The sequence below is a fragment of the Alligator sinensis genome, unplaced genomic scaffold (genome assembly GCF_000455745.1).
Source record: "Alligator sinensis unplaced genomic scaffold, ASM45574v1 scaffold1343_1, whole genome shotgun sequence".
NCBI lineage: Eukaryota > Metazoa > Chordata > Crocodylia > Alligatoridae > Alligator > Alligator sinensis.
Window position 1 is genome coordinate 545,077 of NW_005842810.1, and position 22,097 is coordinate 567,173.

The 22,097-nt window shown below is 39.8% G+C and overlaps 1 protein-coding gene across 1 annotated transcript in view; it reads left to right on the plus strand.

Annotated features, from left to right (window-relative positions):
- Nucleotides 1-22,097, plus strand: part of CEP85L (centrosomal protein 85 like) — a gene marked incomplete at its 5' end in the record, with an annotated part of 176,194 nt that overhangs the window by 110,026 nt on the left and 44,071 nt on the right. Inside the window, one exon of the mRNA XM_014525436.2 lies at nucleotides 13,039-13,160. Coding sequence (XP_014380922.1) covers nucleotides 13,039-13,160 — 122 coding nt within the window. The remainder of the gene's footprint in view (nucleotides 1-13,038; nucleotides 13,161-22,097) is intronic.

The window sequence follows — 22,097 nt, forward strand, 5'->3', positions numbered from 1 at the left end:
GGGAGAGCTGATGGGACTGGGAGAGCAAGCTTCTGGCTGGGGTTTGCTCAGCCTGAGTTGGAGGAGGGGGTGGGTTGATTGGAGCCCTCCTGCCTCACTCCCCCTCCCCCAGCTTCCCCCCTCTAGCTTAGGCTCAACAAACCCTGTCCAGCAGCTCACTCCCCCTCTCTTACCCCTTCCTTCCTGATGACAATCATGGAACTGGGGGGTGGGAGGAGGGGGACATAGGTGGCTCCTCAGCTGCAGGCAGGCTCCATAGGCTCCTGCAACCAGGCCCAATCTCCCTCAATCAGCCCAGGGCTGCAAAGCATGGAAAGAAGTCCCGTTCTCAAATACAGGCTAAAGACAGCACTTATATTCATGGGTTTATACTACCTCTGGCAGGAAAGATGAGATCAACTTAAAGAAAAATAGTGACATATTTTTACAAGTGCTTGATAAATTAGGTATATAGACATAGCAGCAGCATACATTTAACATAAATCTGCCACATCTATCACATTAGAGAATCGGAAATTAGGATATTATCAGCCCTGGAAACTTTTTGGGTGGTTAATTTGCTGAGACTGTTAATGTGCTAATCATGATTATTTCATTGCTAATCTTGACTTCCCACCTGCTAATCTGTTTTATCTTGTCTACCGGCTGTTGTGTGTGTGTGTGTGTATACGCGTGCACATGGGTGCACGCATGTACTACCTAAAACTGGGTGCTGATCCAATTTCTGGTCTCTAAGGCTAAGTACAGACAGTCAAAAAGCCCAAGGCTGAATTGATTCAATCTTTGTGGGTTACTTTAAACTGTATAGATTGAACTGATAAGCAAGTGAACAGACATTTAATTCTGTTTCTGGAAATGCAGCCACATGCCAACAGTGGCCCACATCTGAAGCTGTGGGGTGCCAGAGCATGCCTTTCTGCCTGGCTGGAACAGACAGCTTGGGTCAAGGCTAGCCTGCCCACCTTGCAAAGGGAGGTTTGTGAGGGAGGTGCAAAGCATCCTGGGATGCTGGAGGACTGCAAGTTAACTTGAATTAGGAGAGGATCTTGGACAGAAGCTCAATAAACTGATTTAACCTAAATCAGTTAAGTCTGATACTACCTCCATCCAGATTTATCTTAAACTGTTTCCAGCCATTTTGAAAGCAGTTTATGACATTGAACTTCTGTTGTGTTACAGATCTGAATTGGTTTCCGATCACTTATACTGATTTGTGTGTAATTTCTGTTCCTAGGCTAAATGATATTATAATGTAGATAAGTGGTTCAATAATTTATTTCCTGGATTTTTGGTGCATAAGTTTTCAATCTTAATTTTATATCAGTGTTAGCTTTTTTGAAATTGAATAACTATTTACACACTTCTGTCGGACTGAATCCCAGTTTGGAGTAATGGATTGAAGAAATAATTTTAACAATTTAGCTGTGGTGCATTGCAGAAAGCTTCAAAGAAGGAAGAGGAACTCAGCCAGTGTTCTAGTGGGCTCCTGTTTGTCTCCTGAATGTTACAGTCAAGAACATGTGAATTTAAATGTAATAGGAAGATAATATGAACACTTTATAAAACAAGTGCTTCTATACTTAGGAAAGACCTGCTTGTTATCAATGGAAAATTCCAGGCACTGTTACTCTTAACAGCATATATTAAATGGCACCTACAAGTGATTTGTGTTTGTAAGGTTTGCCAGAATATAAATGGAAGCAGTTTTTTACACAAAATATTGGTGTTGGTACAGAGTTTAAGGAATGGTATTTCTGTTGCTTTGTGAGTGTCATGATTTTAACGTTAATGGGTAGATATGTAGGTGGAGTTGCATAATCTGGCGCTCAGCTTTGGGAATGCCTCTTTCACATCAGTGTGTGCTGGCTGAGAAGGGGCAGAGATGGGGAAACTTGTAGAGCACAACTGAGTAATTGGCATACCACAAACAAGACAGTATTATTTGTCCATGAGAGAGGTACCCCTGACAATGTGTTATCATTTTTGCAAGGTTCAGAAATGAATTTTTATGCCTTTTTTTATTTTAGTTTCAGATAATTTGTGTGGATAAGTTCATCAGCAGTGCTGCTGTAGAAGTAGAGAGAGAAGGATGTTCTCATGAGTCATACAGTGCCCAATAATATTTTTCACTTGTGTGTGTAGGTTTTGTGCTGACTCCTTGTCACAGAGATGGGGTCTGTGTAAAACGAGAATACTTAAGTGGCTGGACAGATTCTGAGCAAATAGATTGCTTACCAGTGTCAGCCTTCTGGGGCCAGGACTGCCCCCTTATGTTTCTAAGTGTCTTGCACAAGGGAGCTGGGATCTCTATGTGATTACAAAGCAAAGCCATAATACGACTACTTTGAAAACTCAGGAGATCCAGAATGCTGAACGTCAATAGTGAATTGCAGTCATTATTATGCCAATCAATTTTTTGAAATGTTTCTAGGAAATCAGAAATATTCCTTTCTGTGTCAGATGAAAGATAGTTATATGTGATTGATATCCTAGCATGTTGAAATTGAAATGAGTCTTATTAACAAGTTTTTTTGAAATCTTGATAAAAATAAAGCAAAAATCTCTCAACCCCAAACCTCCTAACATTAGTCTCTCCATGTTTTACTATCATGTTCAAGTTCCCATTCAATACAAAATGCAACTGCTGCCCTTCTGCACCGGTTGCTTTAGTGTTAAAAACTTTCCCAAATGCCCAGTTTTTCATGCCTAGTTTTTTCAAGTTTTGCAAGAGACTTTAATGAGAAGTACATAATTCTGCTTTGTACCTATTTTGTTTTGTTACCATGTCTCTGTTCCGCCAGTGATGCCAATTTCAACTTCCCATTTCTCATCTTGGGACTCAATTACCTTCATTTTTTTCTCCTGGGCCATCAGCCAGCCTGCATATACTCTTCCTTCTCAGGACCTGGTTATGCTGTTATATCTGCATTTTAGCAGCCACCTACTTAGCAATGGCTAGTTTAGGGACCTTTTGCATAAACTAATATTACTGAAAGCTTTGGAATTATATAGGATCTGGTCTTGCTTGATCCATTACAATTAATGGGAGTTTTACCATTGAATTTTCCTGTTGTGCAAGCCTATGCCTAGGCTACATAACTGATCTGATTATTTTTATCCTCATCTTTCCTTCGTCCTCCAATCCTGTTGCTTGTCTATGATAATTTTTTGTGCTTTGCACTTAATTAAATTGTGGGCAGTAACTATCTTATCTTACTGACTAAGTGGGGACATGATCTTGATTGGACTGTTGGGCTTCATCACAAAAGAGACTGTGATAATAGGAAAGAGGACAAATTACACCAACCCATGTGACACAGGGTTAAGTGTTTCTGGGGCATAAATGTACCCATCTGTCACTGGCCTCAAATGAACAAGGATGTTATCTCATCTCGTGCTTGATGTGTGGTTCCAGTTCACACCCCCTTGCATTTAATCTGGAGGAAAAATTGCTTTCAAAGTGCAGCACAGTGCTGTGTAAACTGTTTAACTTTTCATTGTTTTCGTATTGAGAGCTTTTATTCTGTCAATAATTGACTCATAAAAACCAAGATGATAATTTTCTTTACCATAAATGGTAGCTGGTTCTTGTAAAGATTGTTTAATACAATTTCAATAAAAATATCATACAATGGAATGCATTAGTGGAGGTCTGCTTAACACAACAAATTGGATCCACCTTATAAAGCAGAGCTCTGCTTTTATCATTATTATATCTAAACAGAAACTGAAATAAGTAGCCAAAAGAGGGGAGAAATATCTAAACTATTTATGTTGCTTTCTCAATAATGTTGCAAACTCTCTAAGACACACGTACAGGAATAGTAATGAAAGCAAAGGAATATTAAAACTGGGAGGAAAACACTCTTGAGTAGGGTTCTTTTTGGCTAACTTCAAGATTCCAGTCAGTGCTCATTTAGATTTCTGGGAATTGGGATACCAATTAGTGCAACTGTCATTCTGGCCTTTTGTTCTTCAGAAGTCCCTTGTGTGGCATGTATATGGTACGGATGTGATCCAGGTGTATTTAAGGTGGAACCTTTATTAATTTAATTGTGAGTATGTTATGCGCTATATATATGGGGTTGGTCCTCCTTTAGACATAGAGGGGTAAATTGTACCCTAAATTATACTGTTATATTACTTGTCCCCATTTGAGATTATATACTGTAGTGAGAAGGAAGAAACTGTTACATTACTATGACCACATCTCTGCCAGGGCACACTTTGTACCCTCTATGTTCTAGTGTTTTTGTGCAGGGAACTTCTAAGCCGTGGGACTTCCCCTAATTCCTTTTGGGAAATTTTTGTCATCAAATTTTTTTTTCAAACTTTTTTCCTTAATTTTATAATCCAAATTGTTTATTTCCTCAACTTTGGCCGTTAGTTACCATATGCTATACATTATGTAAATGATTACTCTCAATCCTTAGAAATATTTTCAAACTGATATCATGTCTCTTCAAATTGTGCACCAGGTAGTTAGCTCTTCTGATCTCTTCCTCATAAATCAGTCCCTGCATCTCTCTGGTCACTGTTGTTGCACTTCTCCGAATTCAATCTAGTATGTCATTATATTTCTGATAATATTATGCCCAAAATTGAATGCAATATTCCAGGAGAGCTTAAACCAGAGCCATATAAAGAGGGTTTACACTAGAGCTATCTTCTCCATAGTCTGATGATACTGTATTTTTCTGACTACAGTTGCATTCACTTTTTTTCTAGTCAGAATATGCAGCTGAACACTTGCCAGTGGACAGCAAATCAGACAGTTAATTGTTTTCTCATACTAATTACCTTCCAGGTTACATGATGGCATGAAGCATATTTAACTGTTTCCATCCAAGGTATATGGTTTCATTATCTTCTGGTGATGTTTCTAATCTCTCTAGGACCATTTGTATGTCACAGCTGCTCCTAATTTGTAACATAATTTCCAAATTTATTTTTTTTATGATTTCTGTGTGTTATCAGTGAGGATGTTAAGGAAGACTTAAGTCCAGTTCCTGCAGAACCCTATTAGATGCTTTTGATTTGGAGGTAGGGCTGCACGGTTATGACTGAGAACAAAATCTGACTCAGAATAAATAGGATTTACAAAAGCAGCTGATTTTTTTGTAACATTGAGATTTTGCTGTTGTAAGAGTTTTACCCACTGCCTGTTGCTGAGTGGCAGCACTCCTGTTCACATGGCAGCAGTGCAGAGTATAATGAAGCAGGTGGCCAGAATACAGGTGCCACAAGTCACCTGTTTTGTTTTGTTCTGTTCCTGATTCTCCTGCTGGCTTTCTGTGTGACTTTTTGGTAAGTCACTGAACTTTTTTGAGACTTCCTTTATCTTTGCTTCACAGGGGTTTGAATTAAGAAGCAGTTCCACTTTCTGACACTCAGGCTAAATGGATTGAAATCTGGGAAGCAGTGTTAGGGGAGGGAGAGGAGAGTTTGTTCTTTTCTTCTTCTTCTCTTCTCTTAGGCTGTGAAGCAGCTACAGCACTAATCCATGACCCCTGCTGTAGTCTCAGAATCCCAAACTTCCTCCTTACCCAGAAGAGGAAAGAACGGTTGGATCTATACAGTTAGCAGAGCTTCCTGGCTTGTTCCATGACCTGTGCCCTTCTGTGGAGGCAGGAGTTTATTTAGTCCTTTTGTGACTGATTACGTAGAATCTGTATGTAGTATGTTTTCTGGGTTTCTTTAATTTCATGAAGCTGCAAACAGTTGGCCAGATGTATTTGTTCATTTAAACCAAGTGTATCAAACTTCCAGATCCAGCCAAGGGCAGGAGGTAAGATTGGGCTCCTTGGAGGCCAGATGGAGCCCAGCCATGGGGTGGCTGTAGCAGCAGTAGCTCCAACTCCTGGCCAGTCCACGAGACAGTGACTCCAGATCCCACTGCATGCCCCATACCAGAGCTGGAGCTGCTGCCATTGATACATGTGTTTCATGCTGGGGTAGCAGCTAGCTTCAGCCCAGAGCATGCAGCAGTGACAGTTCTGGCTCTGTCTGCCATGGGACACAAAGTGACTGGAGGACAACCTGGGCTGTGCCAGCCCTCATTGACCCTCTGGCTGCTGTACACTGGGGTCCAAGGGTGCTGGACTGAGTGGCAGGCCCCTTTCCTCCTCCCCTGTGCACAACTTCCAGTGGTCCATCAGAAGCCGAGCAGGCTGGATACAGCAGCTCTGAGGGCCATATTTTTGACACTCCTGACTTTATATAATTTTTAGCTTCCTGTCACTTGTGAGTAATAGTTCTGTTGGAATTTTCACTGTTGTAAGATAGAAGTTGATATGCTGTTTTAATAATTCTCACGAAAGAGTATTTCTGGAAGAAAATCCTTTTTCTTACTGCTTAGTTGCCACCTAGTAAAGAATACAAAATATATTATTGGTGGTTTACCCTTCTGCTCAGCTGCTGAGGGCGTCTCTACACATGCTTTGGGGTGCTTTAATTAGAGTGGCTCATGTCAGGGGTGGAGGGATGAATGCTTTAAGGAAAAAGCAGGAGAAAGTTTTGGATATCAGCATATCCTAAATACATTTTAGTAAAAAAAATATTCAAATTGTTGGGAAACATGATGATATCAGTCAGCAATGTGTGTCCCAGCAATAAATATTTGCATATAAGCTAGTACAACAAAGACTTACAGCAACTATCTGTGTCTTAGCAGTGACTTGACAGCTTGCCAGGTCCTGAAAGTAAAAAAAAAACAACAAGTTAGTGAGGACCTTTGGAAAGCACTGTGTGAAGGGGATGGTTTCAGCTGAACAGATGTTTTCAATCTAAGCTAAATACGCTTGGAAGAGGTGCCAGCCAGCAGAAATAGTTGTGTTTTCTAGCTGCAAAAGAACACTTCAAGTGTTAGACTAAGATCTTTTGTAATTTTGGGGGGTGGTGGTTGCTGGAGTGGGGAGTGTTGCTTGTGTATTATATGTGACTTCTAAAAATGAATTCTGTTCCCTGTCCTTGATTTACTGGCTTTAGAGGACAAAAAGTTCTCAGATGTAATTGGACCACCTGTGTGGTGTTACCACTCAATTCAAGCTATTTGGAAACTTGTTGGGAGTATTCGGCACCATGTGTTCTCAATGAATGAAGTGTGTCTTTGTTATTTTGAGCACTATTCAGAAAGTATTTATAGCACTTGGATACAAGGAATGGAAAAATAATTTGTCTATTTGAAATGACCACCAAAACACTTACTTTTGATAGGTCTACCAGAAAATATTAGTGAACGCTAAAGATTGTCTATATTACAAAAATCTTCTTAAAAAAGCAAAGCAAAATAGATTTGTCTGTCACACAAGTTTTATGTACTTACTGTTGATGTGTATTTTGGAACGCATTGTGTAGCAACTATTTGGCAAATCACTTATCATATGTTTAAATAAACTTTCCAAAGTTTATTCTGTCTCATACTTTCAAGTGTCATTGGTATTTCACTGACATAGGTTGCACAGTCAGTTTATAACAAAAATAGATATTTTTTGTTTTGTTGCATGTCCATCTGATTTTTTTTAACTGTTTTTGCATTGGATTTAAGTGATCGACTGGTTTTGAAATAATGCTTCAAAAAAGTATCTAGAGCAGAGGCTTCCAAATAATTTTCAAGACTATTTCACATTTCAATAATAGTCTTTAATCTCTCCCCACCCAATCCATTTTAGTAACTTTTCTAATGAAAGTTCATTCTCATTGGTTAGCATAAGAGCCAAAACTTATCCTTGTCAAGCAGTGAGATGGGTTATATTTATTTAGATTCTTTGTTTATACATTGCCCTTTGTTTTAGCAGCTGAAGACTAACTTTGCCTCTTGAAACTACAGAGGGAATCTTGCAAAAGCAGAATGTAATGTTGGAATCATGTTGATACCCTCATATCCTTGAAAAAATGTAAAACCCTTGGCAGTAATTGCCCAAAGTCTTGGTTTTATGTCTCTTACGGAAGAGAAGCTAGCAGTTAGTGGTGGATGGGTGTCATGTGTCATGCCTGTTGTTATTTGTAGGGCTCGATTCAAAACAGTGGATGGCTGCTAAGTCCTTTGATGATGCTAGTGCCTGCCATCCTGTGACAGGATATGGAAGCACCCTGCTCCGTCTCTGGTGGAAAAGGATTTACCTAAATTCAGCTTTCCTTTCCTTCTACTCAGGTGCTCAAGAGAAGGACCATAGAAGATTGGCTACTCTGGACAAGGGAGGGAGAAATTACCTCTAGGAAAGCAGGATTCCACTCTCGTGTCATAGAACTGAGCTGTATCTCAAGCATGGGAGATATTGACTTTTTCTGGAAATGTTAACTTATTTACATCCTGTAGTCTTCCTTAAGGAGAAGACCTTACTGACTGGATTTTTTTTTTTTGTCCCAGCCAGTTATTGTATTAGCTTACTTATTGGAAGTTCCAGTGTATGGTTAGAGCTGTGAATGGGAATTGGCAAATGCATAGATAGGTACTGCACAGGACACTGATTCAGCATCTCGGATCAATGTTTCTGAGTAATGTAATAAATGAATCCTTGGCTCTAAGAGTCAGGGAAAGATAACAAGGGAGAGTATCTTCTCTGCTTAGATTGAAGGCTGTTTCTCTAGCTTTCTAATCCTAGCCCAATACCCGGTAGGGACTAGGAGGGCAAATAGTGGTATAGTTGGAGAACTGGCAAAGGCCAAAAAATGAGGCACCATTCAATGATTTTAGCATGCGACAAAGTTTCTTGCTGTTAGGATAGACATTCTAAGGCAATGGTCTGTTTGGCTGCACAAAATAGATTCTCATAGCAGTGATTTTATGTTGGTGTACCTTGTCTGCAGCTACATAGGAAAATGAAGAACAGGGAAAGAAATGACACTGAATCTCAGTGTTTGTGAGCTCCAGAAACTGAATTGGGGTTTTAGATTGACAGTATCCACGTCCTCAAAATTCTGAAGCTGTGTGGTTTTCTAAAGGGAGCATGCATGCTATCTTTCATAATGTTTTTATGATACAGCTATACAGTCATCAAGTTAGTTTCATTATCAGGTTGGTATTACTTTGTAAAATTAATACTAAATTAATACTAAGCATAAGCAATCCTCATACATTGTAATTGCAGGGAATTGTAAGGAGGAAACCTAAAGAATTTACCAAAGTCAGTGTCTATAATTAGAATGACTAAGTATCTTAATACTGAAACCAGATGATTTTATATTTAGACCATAGCATCAGAGCCAAATACAGAGGTTCTTCTTTAGATTTAATTTTTTGTGTAGGGGTGAACTGTTCCTTTTGCTGAAGGGAAATGTTATACGACAGAACTTAAAGGAACGTTCTTCATGAACAGAAATGTGACAATTTTTATTTGCCAGATACTACAGATGCTAATACCAAGTCTTGCAAGACTAACGTGGAACAAGTTGTCATGAATAATTGATGAGATTTAAGTTATTCACCTGGAAAACTTCTTTCAGACACCTTCCAGACAGCATTTTGTCAGTGCTGGTGCACACATGGATGCACGTGTGTGGGATGGATTTGTGTGGGATAGATTGATTTAAATCAAAGGTGGTTGAATTCCCCAGTATTAGTCCTCCAGTTGTTATTGTTTTGTATTTGTCCTTAGTTTTTTCCTAAAGGAAGGTTGATTTTTTTTCTCCCTCATACCCTCTTCTGGTTCATAGGATCTTTGGATATTAGGGCTGGATGGTACCCCACAAGGTCATCTAGTCCTGACCCCTACTCAAAACAGAATTGTCCCTGACTATAAACCATCCCAGCCAAGTGCCTGCACAACCTGCTCTTGAAAATTTCCAGGGATGGAAATTCCACAGCTTCTCTATGTAGCCTGTTCCAGTGCATGACTACCCTCAATCAGACAGTTTCTCTTAATCTCTAAACTGAATTTCTTCTGCTTTAGTCTGTTATGCCTAGTCTTGTCCCCTGGGGTTACAGTCTATCTCCATCCATGATCACCCTTCAGATATCTGAAGACTTTTAGCAAATTTCCCTCAGTCTTTTCTTCTCCAGACTAAATAACCCTAAGTTTTTCAGCCTGTCATGCTTCCCAGGCCTTTAATCATTTTTGTCGCTCTCCTCTGCACCTTTTTCCAAGCTGTCCACATCCTTCCTGAAGTTCAGAGCCCAAAACTGGACACAGTACTCCAGGTGATTGTCTGGTAATAGTTAAGAAATCTAGATTTGCAACTATATAAAATATTTACGCAAAATTTGGTGGTACTTAAATTCTTAACCAAGAGATGCACTAGTTGTATTTAATCAGTTATTTAACTTAACATACATTTATTTGGATTTGTAAATTTTTGCAACTTTCTAACATAATGAAGTGTAAATTGTAGTTCTTGTGTGCTAGGCAACCCCCATCGTACATGCCAGAGCATGGCACGGAAAGGCATTTTGCTTAGCATGCTCACCTCAGGGAGGGGAGGACAAGGGTGCGCTGCTACAACAAGTATCAGGCCCTTTATGGCTCCCCTGCCATCTGCCCCGGGCACATGTATATCTTACAAGTCAAGGTTACGGGTGTTTTCGGCACTCTGCCCAAAAACATTGCCATCCCTTTACTAGACTATTAATTTATTTTTATTTGTGATTTGCATCGAGCTGCTGTTGGATAGAAATTGGCATTCAGTTAAAAATGTGGGGGGAAAGCACTTACTTTTATTAATGCTTTTTTCATCTGCTAGAAGTAAATGACAAAAACCAAGAATAAAGTAAGGTATTTAAATTCAAAATTTTCAGTTCTCCCAATCTTCTGGACTCTTTTAGAGTAGGAGCCAGAACTTTAGTGTCCTGCTAATGCTGTATTTACTCAAATCCTAGGTAACCCTGAATTTCAGGTAACTCCCAATAGTTAGATTCTATACATGGAAGAATTATACATTAGTTATAATTTTCCACGTAGAGAAACTAAATATTGGAGGGTCATCTTTAATTTGCCCCCCCTTCCACTACTGCAGGGGGGCAGGCAGTGGGGAGGCAGGTAGTATGGAGTGTTTTGATAGAAGGAATGTTTTTATTGTGCTTTTTTACAGTTTTGTCCTTTTGAGTACCATTTTTGGTTATCCCCCTGCCACCTCTGCCCCCTGCCTGCCCCACCGAAGATGGGGTGCAGAGGTGGGGGGAGGGAGGCAGCAGCTGTGGCTACAGCCATGACCCCAGGTAAGAGCTGGAGCCTGAGCCATAGCAGCCATGTGCCCCCGACCTTGATTCTAAAACAAGGGTACCCCCGCCCCCCCATGTTAAGTGTGGGGAGTGGGAAACTTCGTCTTAGAATCGAGTAAATGCAGTAGTGCTTCTCACTAGAACTTCTACTTGAGCTGAGGCTAGCATGGTCTTGTGCTTGATGTTCTGATTGCCTCCCTAAAGGTAAGGTCTTTTTGGCCTTATTTATTATTGTCATGGTTGGTGGATTTTACTTGCTACTTTTAAAGCTTCACTCCAAGATCCTCTGCCGAAATTAGACGCATGGCATGACTTGAAGACATACAGAGATAGATGGTCCAGTCAGGTTTTAAATTAGGACTCGTTAGTGAGCGTCAATTTGAAAATGTCCTGTTTAAGTAACTTAAAAAATATTTAATGTTTGAAGTACCAGAGGGATTGTAAGTTTATAAAATCCTTCGGTCTCCCCAGAAAATTAAAAGTCAGATGCATGAGACAATTTTTGAAAAAGATGACAGACAGCCTTACTTAGCTGAAAATGTGTCGATGATGACATTGTTTCCTGTTTATGGAAGTTTTTAAAAGGCAAGGATTTTTGTGATGTTATTGCAATATCCAATTGCAATAAAGTCAGACAAGCTTTTGAAAGACTTGCCTTGCATTTGAAAGCTTTTCTAAATTTATCTCAACATTTCAGTTAGTCCAAAAAAATCATTGGCTTTTATGTAATTCCTGGAACGTCATGGCTACATCACTCCGACACTGCCAAAATATGGAAATCTTAACACACTAGTCCTATAAAAATAGCTTCTTCAGTGTTTTCTATACTAGTCATGTAATGTTCATCCATCAGGAAAATTAAACATAATTTTAATTAATGGTTTATGACCAAATTTTAGTCATCCAGCAATCAAAACTATAGATATCTATACAATGTATAAATTAATAGAGTTTATCTCAGAAAGCCTTCGAATTGATAAAGGTTTTCTATAATTCTGCAAGATTAAAATGTTTTAAAATACCAATTTCTTTTTAAGTTAAAAAAAAGGTTTGTAATTATATATACTTTTTACACATTCTATACTGGAAGTGAAAAGGAAGCTTCACACTGTATATGTGGAAATGGTGTAGTGTTCATACCCTTTGTGAGAAAAATAGATGAGAATACTGACACTTTTTACAATACCACAAATAGAAGAGGTTTTCCTAGAACCTCAATAGAAATTGCTGAAATATGATTTCATACAGTTAATAATGTGATTTTATAGAACTCTAGCCTTGTTGAAAATACATGGAGATGTGAAAATGTGTTGTTTGTGTCATTTTTAATTCTTAAAACCTTTTTAGAATTTGGCCCTGAAATTTAGCTAAAACTGAATCCCACTTGTATTCTTTTAAGTGCATTTTATATTGATAGAGGTTGTATTATTTTTCATGTAGTCTATTTTATGTAAAATCCAGTGAGTGAAAGGAATTATGATGAAGAACTGGTATTTGGAGACAGCAGCAGTTTTGTTATCAATCTGTTGTATATTGCTCAAAGATGGATGAAGTTAATGAAATGTATATCCAGTGCATTGTAGTATTTCCTTTAACTCCATTGTAGTTGACTTCTGAGTGGCTTTGTCCCTTCAACTGTGTTTTCAGAGATATGTAAAATGTCTTTAAAAAAAACAAACAAGATTTGATAAGAAAGTTCACTTTCTTAACTTTACTATCTGCCTGATTGTATTACTTAAAGGAAAATTGATCATGCTGCAGATTTGTATACAAGAAAGTCTTATATTTCAGAAAGAATAGATCCCTTAACATTTATAGAACAGAGAAAGTTCTGTATTCTTACTGTTCTTTAGAACTAATTAAATAATTTATTTTTTGTTCAGGTTTTGACTGGCTCTTCTCGTCAAGGTTACCCAGCAACAGGGTATCAGGATTTACCCAATTGGGAATCTCCAATGAAAATCAAAGAAGGGTTGCTAAGACAGAAAGAAATTGTGATTGATCGGTGAGTAATCCTTTTATGTCGTCAAACTGAGTATTGAACAATAGACTGGACTATTGACATAAACACTGCTTATAGATGTTGACTTCCAGAAAGGATTGGTTGTTTACAGAAGGTTTTTGGGCCTCAGTCTCGTAAAGACTTTTGCACAAAGCAGTCACTGGAGAAAAGCAAGTGTGCGCGTATATCTTTGTTGGATCAGGAATTTAGCATAATTTCTCTCTCTTCAGGGCCTTCTTGGTGGAAAAAGGAGAATGAGACATGTTGCCAAGATTATTGCTTATAAAATTTTTACTGGCTGGAAAATATTTTTTTTCTCTTCAGCCTGTACATTTCTATGCAAGTGACTTACAAGACAACACATGATTATTTTGTATCCCATTCTTAATGGTCTTTTCCATGTGAGGTAGAGTAAGATGGATGGTTTCCTCTTTCAGTGTGGAATTATTACTTGTTTAATGTTGGTGGCTCTTCTATATGCATTCATTTTGATCTTTTGGACACAGCTTTAAAAGAAGTTAAATTGTGTCTTATCTCCAGTCTGTTTGCATTGGTTATGTTATCAAAATCTTCATGATGCAGATTAGAAATACTGGGAACCACTTTATTTGGAACTCAGTTTTCAATAACAGATGTGATGGTTTAAAGTACAGTAGGTATAAGAGTTTATGGGTGAGATTCTATGTTGTGCCTCCAAAAGACACAGCGCGCTCTCTTCAGCCCAGGGCAATGGGTAGGCTCTGGTGGCTGTAAGCTTCAGTTAAAGTCTTCTGATCCCAGAGGCCCTTGACATAACTTGCATAGCTTCAGGGGGTCCTGTGTGAGTAGCAGCAGTTTTCTCAGTCTGTGCTTTGGCCAACAGCACTATGTGCTATAGCTTTGTGTTTCCATGTTACTCCTGTCCTGAGAACACCCCATCAGCTCTTAGATGTGTGTTTGTTAAATCCTAAAGTTTAGGATGACCCACGGCTATCTTCCTCAGATCCTGTGTTGGGGAAATTTTCCCCATCCAGATTGGGATTTTTGGAGCTGCTTTACTATCCCTTTTATTTAGTATCTGACCTTGCATGTAAGCTTGTTAGTTGTATCAGTTGAAAGCCCAATTTGTATTTTTGGTTAATCTGTTTCCCTTATACAAGAAATTTCATTACAGTTCATTGTGAAGTTCTTTTGAACTAAAATGACATTGAATTCTACGTTACCTGTTTTTCTGCCTTGGAGTTCATACCAAAAAAAGCTTTTTTACATGGTTACCAATATAATCACAAAATTCTGACTTATTCACAGTATTATTTTTCTCCCATAGCAGTTTAGGCTGCTGAGAGACTTGGAAAAACCCCCCCAGAGCTTTACCGGAAGAGGAAGCATGTTGGTTTGACCTAGTTCCCCAGTGTCTGTATAGATCATGTGCTTCAGTGGGCCTTTTTGGCACTTTTTTTCTAATAGCTGTGTCAATCAGCTATTTGATAAAAGCGTCAGAAAGCCCCACTGAAGTGCCTGATCTATACAGACTTTGGGTGAGCTGGGCCAAACTAACGTGATGCTTCGACTGGGCATCTTCTGTGCTCAGCTCAGGGGCACATTGAGCTGAAAGTAAAGTGCTGGTTCTTTGTTTTGTTTGTTTTTCACATCTGTAAGGAGCCTTATTTTCTATCTTTGTACTGCTAATAGAAAACACAGGATATTCTGCATCTCTGGGAAGAAGTTAGTTGTGGTGATTACTTTTCAATTAACTATGGAAGAATACATGATAAAAGTTGTCAGTGGGAACCAAAAAAACCCTTAAATAACCTCACATTAATCTGGTTTAAATCAGTGATTCTCCACCAGGGTAGTGATGCCTTGAGATCCTTTTGGGTGCAGTGGGATGCCACACAGTTTTAGAACTCCTAGATGTACAAGCTATGATTCCCAACATAAACACAGAGATCCAATAGAAATCTAGAGTGTTAAAACATTTTGCCTTGTATCTTGATCTTTCTGTGTTTTCTGCAACAGAAGAATTGCTCTGTCAAAAAATGAGTGAAATCTGAGAGCTGGTACTTTCCAAGGGGTACCTCAGGTCGGAAAAAGGTCAAGAACCACTGGTTTAATTAGACACCCAATGCTAAAACCAACCATACAATAAACTACCATAATGTTGGGAGGACTTCTTTCATAGGAATTCTCGGAAGAGTCAAAATTTCAAAGATTTCACTCTGTGAAATCCTATGAAATATGAACTTTCATTTCTACCCAGGAGAAGTTTTACAATCTTTTCTCCAATGCCTGATGAAGGGTGTTTGTGCCTGAAAGCTTGCCATTAAAGAATTTTTTTTGCAAAAATCGTGTCGGTCTAATAAAATATTATCTCTACTATGAGTCCTGATTGCCTTTTCCTCTAGACCAATATGGCTACAACCTGGATACCTTTCTAGCAACTGGAATTCTTTGAGATGTCTCATCACTATCTATAGTCACATTTCACCCCACTTCCTTTTCTCCTTGAAGTCATGAGTTAAGACTTTGCAGGTGAGAGAGCTGATGGGAAGCATGAACTGACCTCAATGCAAAGCATAAAAAGGAGCAGGACTCAGCAGCATGTCCTGCAGGTACTGCTAAATCAAAAGGTTTCCAAACTTGAAGAGCTGTGACACATGCTTGCCAAAGGTGAGGATGTGCATAGGGGCTAAGTAACTTGTTTCTTGTTCTCTATTGGAGATATACAACATGGGAATTGTGAAAGAACTGAAGGGCATGGCAGAAAGAAATGAAGCATGGCTAGAGACATGCCTGTGTGGCGCCAGGTCCCAGCTGCCATTTCAACCCTGGATGTTGCACAAGTTAAATGCAACCCTGACATTGCTCTGGCATAGTGCTTCTCAACTTCTTTAGACTCAAGGCACCCTTGGAAAGTGCCAGCTCTCCAGCTTTCACTCATTTTTTGACTACAGAAAATAATAGAGCAATTCTTCTGTTGCAAAGAATTCAGAAAGACTACAACAGGTTGGAATATTCTTGATGCTGTGAATTCAGGGTTCATCTTGTAAATCAGGGTTGCACAGGGTTGTGATTGAGAATCGCTGCTTTTAATACATGCCAGGGATACACCATGCACACAATAGTCCCATGAGTGAGAGAAACTGATATTACCTTGGTCCTCACACCCTGATCTGCACTGTGTGGTTAGCTCCTCTGGGGAGGCAATGGATGCTTTGCATTTAAAATCTTAGATATTTCAGTAGATATTCTAATTAAAAAAGAGTCAACTCTACCCCCAGTAAGAGAGATCAGAATAAAAAGAAAAATGCCTTTGATCATACTAGCTGGACAGAGGCCATTTATTTGTCTTTAACATTGGAAATCTGACAAAAAACTGCATAGCTGGAACTTCATCAACTGTAACAAAAAAAAATGTTTCCTCAGTGAACAGGTAGGTAGGCTTTTATAGTGGAATGGAAATCTAAAATTGAATAGAGTTTTTTAAAATAATTGTATGTTTGCGTTTCTCAACAGAAACAGCATCAGAAATACCACTAGAGTGGGTAACAGTCAGTTGGATTTGTTTTAGAGTCCCTTCCACAAGTTGAATTTAAAAACGATCAGTTAAGCACTTATGAACAGAATGGTATTAATACATTAAAGTGTATTTATTTATTTATTTATTGTTGGTTTAACTTACTTAAAGCTATGTAATAAAAAAACAGAAATCATAGTGGATTAGAGACAAAGTCAGGTTTTCTGTACAGCCCTGAGGACTGAGTAAAGCAAATACAGATCATCCCTTTTGCAGAAAATGCATGAGAGGAGATAACCACATGAGTGAACAGTCAGAGGTGTGCATCACCTTTCCCTTCTGAGTGCAGGTTCATGAAGGACAGTTGGGCCATGAGTGAGGTTCAAGAGGAGCTGGCCTTGAGCAAATCTGCTAATGCTTTTGTAACATTTACAGGCTGAACATTGTACCCCATATAATTCAAAGTAATTAGAAAACAGAAGAAACACCTGGATTGTTTGTACTTAATGTATTGTATTATTTCTCCAGGATTTTGTTTAAACATGTAACACCACATTATTTTTAACACTAGAGGGAGCAGCTGTTCTTATATTGGCTTGCTAAATGCTAACATATTTGAATTTCATAAACTCATGTTTTGCTCTGTGAATTAAAAATGCTAAAATTTTTACCTTGCTTTGTAATATTTAGACTGATTGTGAATGTGGCCAGCTGTTGCATTCTAGGCATTTCTAATCTGGTGTTAGGCAATATCTGTCCTGTTCATTTGGCAAGAACTTTTATATAGGGTTTGTGTGAATAAATGCCAAGTATATGAGCATATGAAATAGGCTACTAAGAATAATACTGCATTCAATAATGATTATGGGTTTCTTTCTGAGCAGCTCGGAGACAGTCAAACAGCTTTTTAAGGAAAGGTAAATCTAGAGGTTGTAGTTTTAGTGAATAGCTTTTATTCCTCAGCATATAATAACATTAAGATTCTTAGAACAGCTGTCAAATAATTGGCTTTCCACCCCGAGCTAAATTTTAGTTAGAGCTTTCATTTGGGCAGTTGAATTAGATCATTTCTCTTTGCCTTTTATCAGACCATTCTGCTTTTATTAGTTAACATCAAATGTGGTGAGAGCTGATTGTGTGCACATTATTGCAACTGTCTGTTGTTCAGTGTATAATTGTAGCTCTTGATTTAAAATTCTATGATGGGTTGCAGCATTTGCTGCATGCATAGAAATCGTAGTTTGTATATAATAATTTTTGGAGAAATGTAGGTGGTTGAATTCATGGTTATCATTAAGTTATGAACTGCTCCAGCTCTGATTGAAGGCACAACCCTTGGTTATGTAAGTGGAAATTCTGTCCATGGACTGAGATTTGTATATGGCCCTTGTGGCAAGGTTTTTTGTGGGACGATATTTTTTATTGAACCGGTTGCAGGGTTTGGATAAAGTTAGACAGGCTTTTGAATGCAAGGGAATAATTTTACTTGCCTAGTCTTACTAAGTTACCTATTTGGGGAACTAAAATATTGTTGACTTACTCATTATTGATAATCTTGGTAAATGGTTGTTGAGGTTTCTGGTCTTTGGCTGCTAATTTTTCATGATGATTTTATCATAATCCTCCTTAGAACCATTAACAGTTACTGTATATATCATCCAAGTGAAACAGAAATTATTAAAGGGTTTTCACTGAAATGTTATAGGCTGTATCAGGGGTTAGCAGCTTGTGCTGGTATGGGCTGGAGTTTACGACCCAACCATCCCTGCAGGCCGGAAGTCTCCGCCCCTGACCCCTTTTGAGTGGCTGGGTGCCAGATTCCCAGCACTTTTGCAGCAAGGGGAAACTCAGACCCTGTGGAGCAATAGACTCTGCAGCAGAGGCAAGTGCTGTGGATTGGAGGGATGATGTGGTGCAGTTTCCCGAGACCGATTCCCCTGGGTCAGGTCGGACTACTTCACTGACTGGATCTGGTTCAAGGGTCATAGGTTTCTAATCCCTTGAGTTAAACTTGGCAAGCAGGCTGTATCTTTATTTTTCAGAAAGCGTTCTCATTTTCAGTGCAGATAAAGCAAGACTATCATACTAGTTTGGGAGTTCTTTCAGAAAACTTACCAACTCCCACTATCCCTTTTTTCCTTAGCAGATAGCTCTGTGTGTATCCCTCACTGGCTGTCTTCTGGGGGTAGCAACAATTGTGTGATCAACAGCAATGCCATTTGATAAAATGCAGTTAGAGTATACCCTCTGACTTCTGCACCTGCACCTTCCTAACTCGTTTATCTCCCTTGAGTCTTATTTTGACATTTTCAAACTATTCTGCAGCTTCAGAAAACAGCCGTTTTAAAACCTAACAAATCTTCAAGGTCCTTGTTTCATCTTGACCTTCAAATATGGTATTCCCTTCACCCTGCCAACACTAAATTCTCCTGAGGCCTTGGAAAATACAGAGTTCCCTCTTAACCAAGCTTAACTAAGCTTTAGGGTGTCTCACGAAGAAATGGGCTGCACTGATCAGAAAACAAGGGCCTTTCCTGTCCCACCCCTATCCCATAACAGGGGTCAAAGTGTCTGTGTGTGTATGCTAAGGTATGACTTTGTGGGACATAGGGCTCAAAAGGCCAATATCCCCTGGCTTTGGTGTGGCAGAGACTGATTTTATGTCCTTTTTAGCATTTTCCAGAATGCATCATTTAAAGAAAGGCATGTGGAGAATAGTAGCCATCTAAGAAATGCAACAGTTTACTATGAAATAAACAAATTGCACAGGATACCCAAAGGTCTGGTGCGGAATAAAGGCATCTTGCACTTGCTTGGGGTGATCAGCAACAAAAGGAAGAGTGAGGAAATTGTGGGTGCTTTACTAAATAAGAAAGGCAACCTAGTGACAGAAGATGCAGAAAAGGCTAAAGTACTTGATGCTTTTTTTCCACCTTAGTCTTCACAGGTCAGGTCAGCTTCCAGACTACTGCACCTGGCAGGAAGAGGTGAGCAGCCAAGAGTGACAAAAGAACAGGTTAAGAGCTATTTAGAAAAGCTGGATGGGTAGAAGTCCATGGGACTGGACAGGATGCACTTGAGGGTGCTGAAGCAGTTGGTTGATGAGATAGCAGAGCTGCTGGCCAACATCTTTGAAAACTCATGGCAATCGGGAGAGGTCCCAGACTATTAGAAAAGGGCATATATAGTGTCCATCTTTAAGAAAGGGAAGAAGGAGGATCCAAGGAACTACAGACTGGTCATCCTCACCTCAGTCCCTGGAAAAGTCATGGAGCGAGTCCTTAAGGAATCCGTTTCTAAATACTTGGAGACGAACCCATGCTGACTGTGCTTAATTACCTTGATTAGTAACAGCTGACATGGATTCACCAAGGGCAAGTCATGATGAAGTCACTGGCTCTGTAGATGCAGGAAGACCGGTGGATGGGATGTGGAATAAGCTCCCTCCAGAGATGGTGCAATCACCTACCCTGGAAATCTTCAAGAGGAGATTAGACAGTCACCTTGCTGGAGTCACCTGACCCCCAGTTACCTTTCCCACTTGGTGCAGGGGGCTGGACCCGATCTGCTGAGGTCCCTTCCAGCCTAATAATCTGTGTACCTTGACTTTAGCAAGACTTTTGGTATGGTCTCCCAAAACAGTCTTGTAAGCAAAGTATAGGTTGGATGAAAGGACTGTAAGGTGGACAGAAAACTGGCTTCAATCATCAGGCGCAGAGGGTAGTAGTCAGTGGCTTGATGTAGTAGTCAGTTGGCAGCTGGTATCAAATGGAGTGCCTCAGGAGTCAGTCCTGGGGCTGGTGTTGTTCAATATCTTTATCAGTGACCTGGAAATTGGGGTAGAGTGCACCCTCAGCAAGTTTGTGGATGACACCAAGCTGGGGGGTGGGGGGAGTAGTAGATATGATGGAGGGTAGGGCTAAAATTCAGGGAGACCTTAACAAATTGGAGGATTGGACCAAAAGAAACCTCATGAAGTTCAATAAGGACAAGTGCAAAGTCCTGCACTTAGGATGGAACAGTCTCATGCACTGGTGACTGACTAAGCAGTAGCTCCACAGAAAAGGACCTGGGGGTTACAATAGATAGTAAGCTGAATAAGTGTGCCCTTGTTGTCAAGAAGTCTAACGGCATACTGGGCTGCATTAGTAGAAGTGGTGCAAGCAGATTGAGGGAAGTGATTATTCCCCTCTGTTTAGGACTGGTGAGGCCACATCTGGAGTACTGTGTTCAGGTTTTGACCCCCCACTCCAGAAAGGGTGTAGACAAATTGGAGAGAGTCCAGTGGAGGGCAATAAAAATGGTGAGGAGGTTGGGGCACATGACTTCTGAGGAGGGACTGAGGTAATTGATCTTATTTAGTCTGGAGAAGAGAGGACTGAGAGGGAATTTAATAGCAACCTTCAAGTACTTGAAGGTTGGTCCAAAGAGGATGTAGGTAGACTGTCTTCAGTGGTGGCAGATGACAAAAGAAGGAGCAATGTTCTTAAGTTGCAGCAAAGGAAGTGTAGGTTAGATATTAGGAAGAGTTTTTTTACTAGGAGGATAGTAAAGAATTGGAACAGGTTACCCAGAGAGGTGGTGGAATCACCATCCTTGGAGGTTTTTAAGACCCGGCTAGACAAAGCCTTGGCTGGGATGATCTAGTTGGGGATGGTCCTTCTTTGAGCAGGGGATTGGAGTAGATGACCTCCTGAGGTCCCTCCCAGCCCTAATTTTCTATGATTTGCATAACTTGTTCATGACTCTTCTTTTAATGACTAATAGGCCACATAGCACTACTGAATGCATCCTGGTCTTGACTGGAGCCGTGGGGTGCAACCCCAATTTAACAGCAAATAATACAGTACAATGTCATAATGAACTCTCTTGAGAAAAATTCGTTAAGGTAAAAAAAGACTGGACAGAGCAGTTCCCATTCAGATGTCCCTTGTGGGTATCCCAGGACAAAGCCCAAAATCTGTTGCCACAGAAAATGTGGTAACAGTTGGTGCCAGGACATTACAAAGGACATCTGAACTCCTATCCCTAGCAATATGGCGAGGTAGGGGACCCAGGCATACCACAAGCCACTGGTTCCACCCCAGGGCATGCATCAGCAAGCATGGAGCAGGGAACACCATGGGGTTCCTTTGCTCTGGAGATTCCTAGGTGGGTGTTTCGTGCTGCAGAGCAAGGGAACTCCATAGGATTCCCCTTTTTGCACTTGCAGATGCATGCCCCAGGTTGAGGCCAGGCACCCAGAGCTGTTGTACCATAGGAACTGGCCCCTGAAGTCTTGGGAATGGCAGAGCCCAATCCTTCAGGGGCAAGGGTTTCAGGCAATGTCTGTATCTGCCAATCCCAGCACAGCTGATCTTGTGACAAAAACAATGTTTATTTCTACTCTTAATTCTTTATAACAGGGTTAGTTAGCTTTCTGCATCATCATGTTGACAAAAATC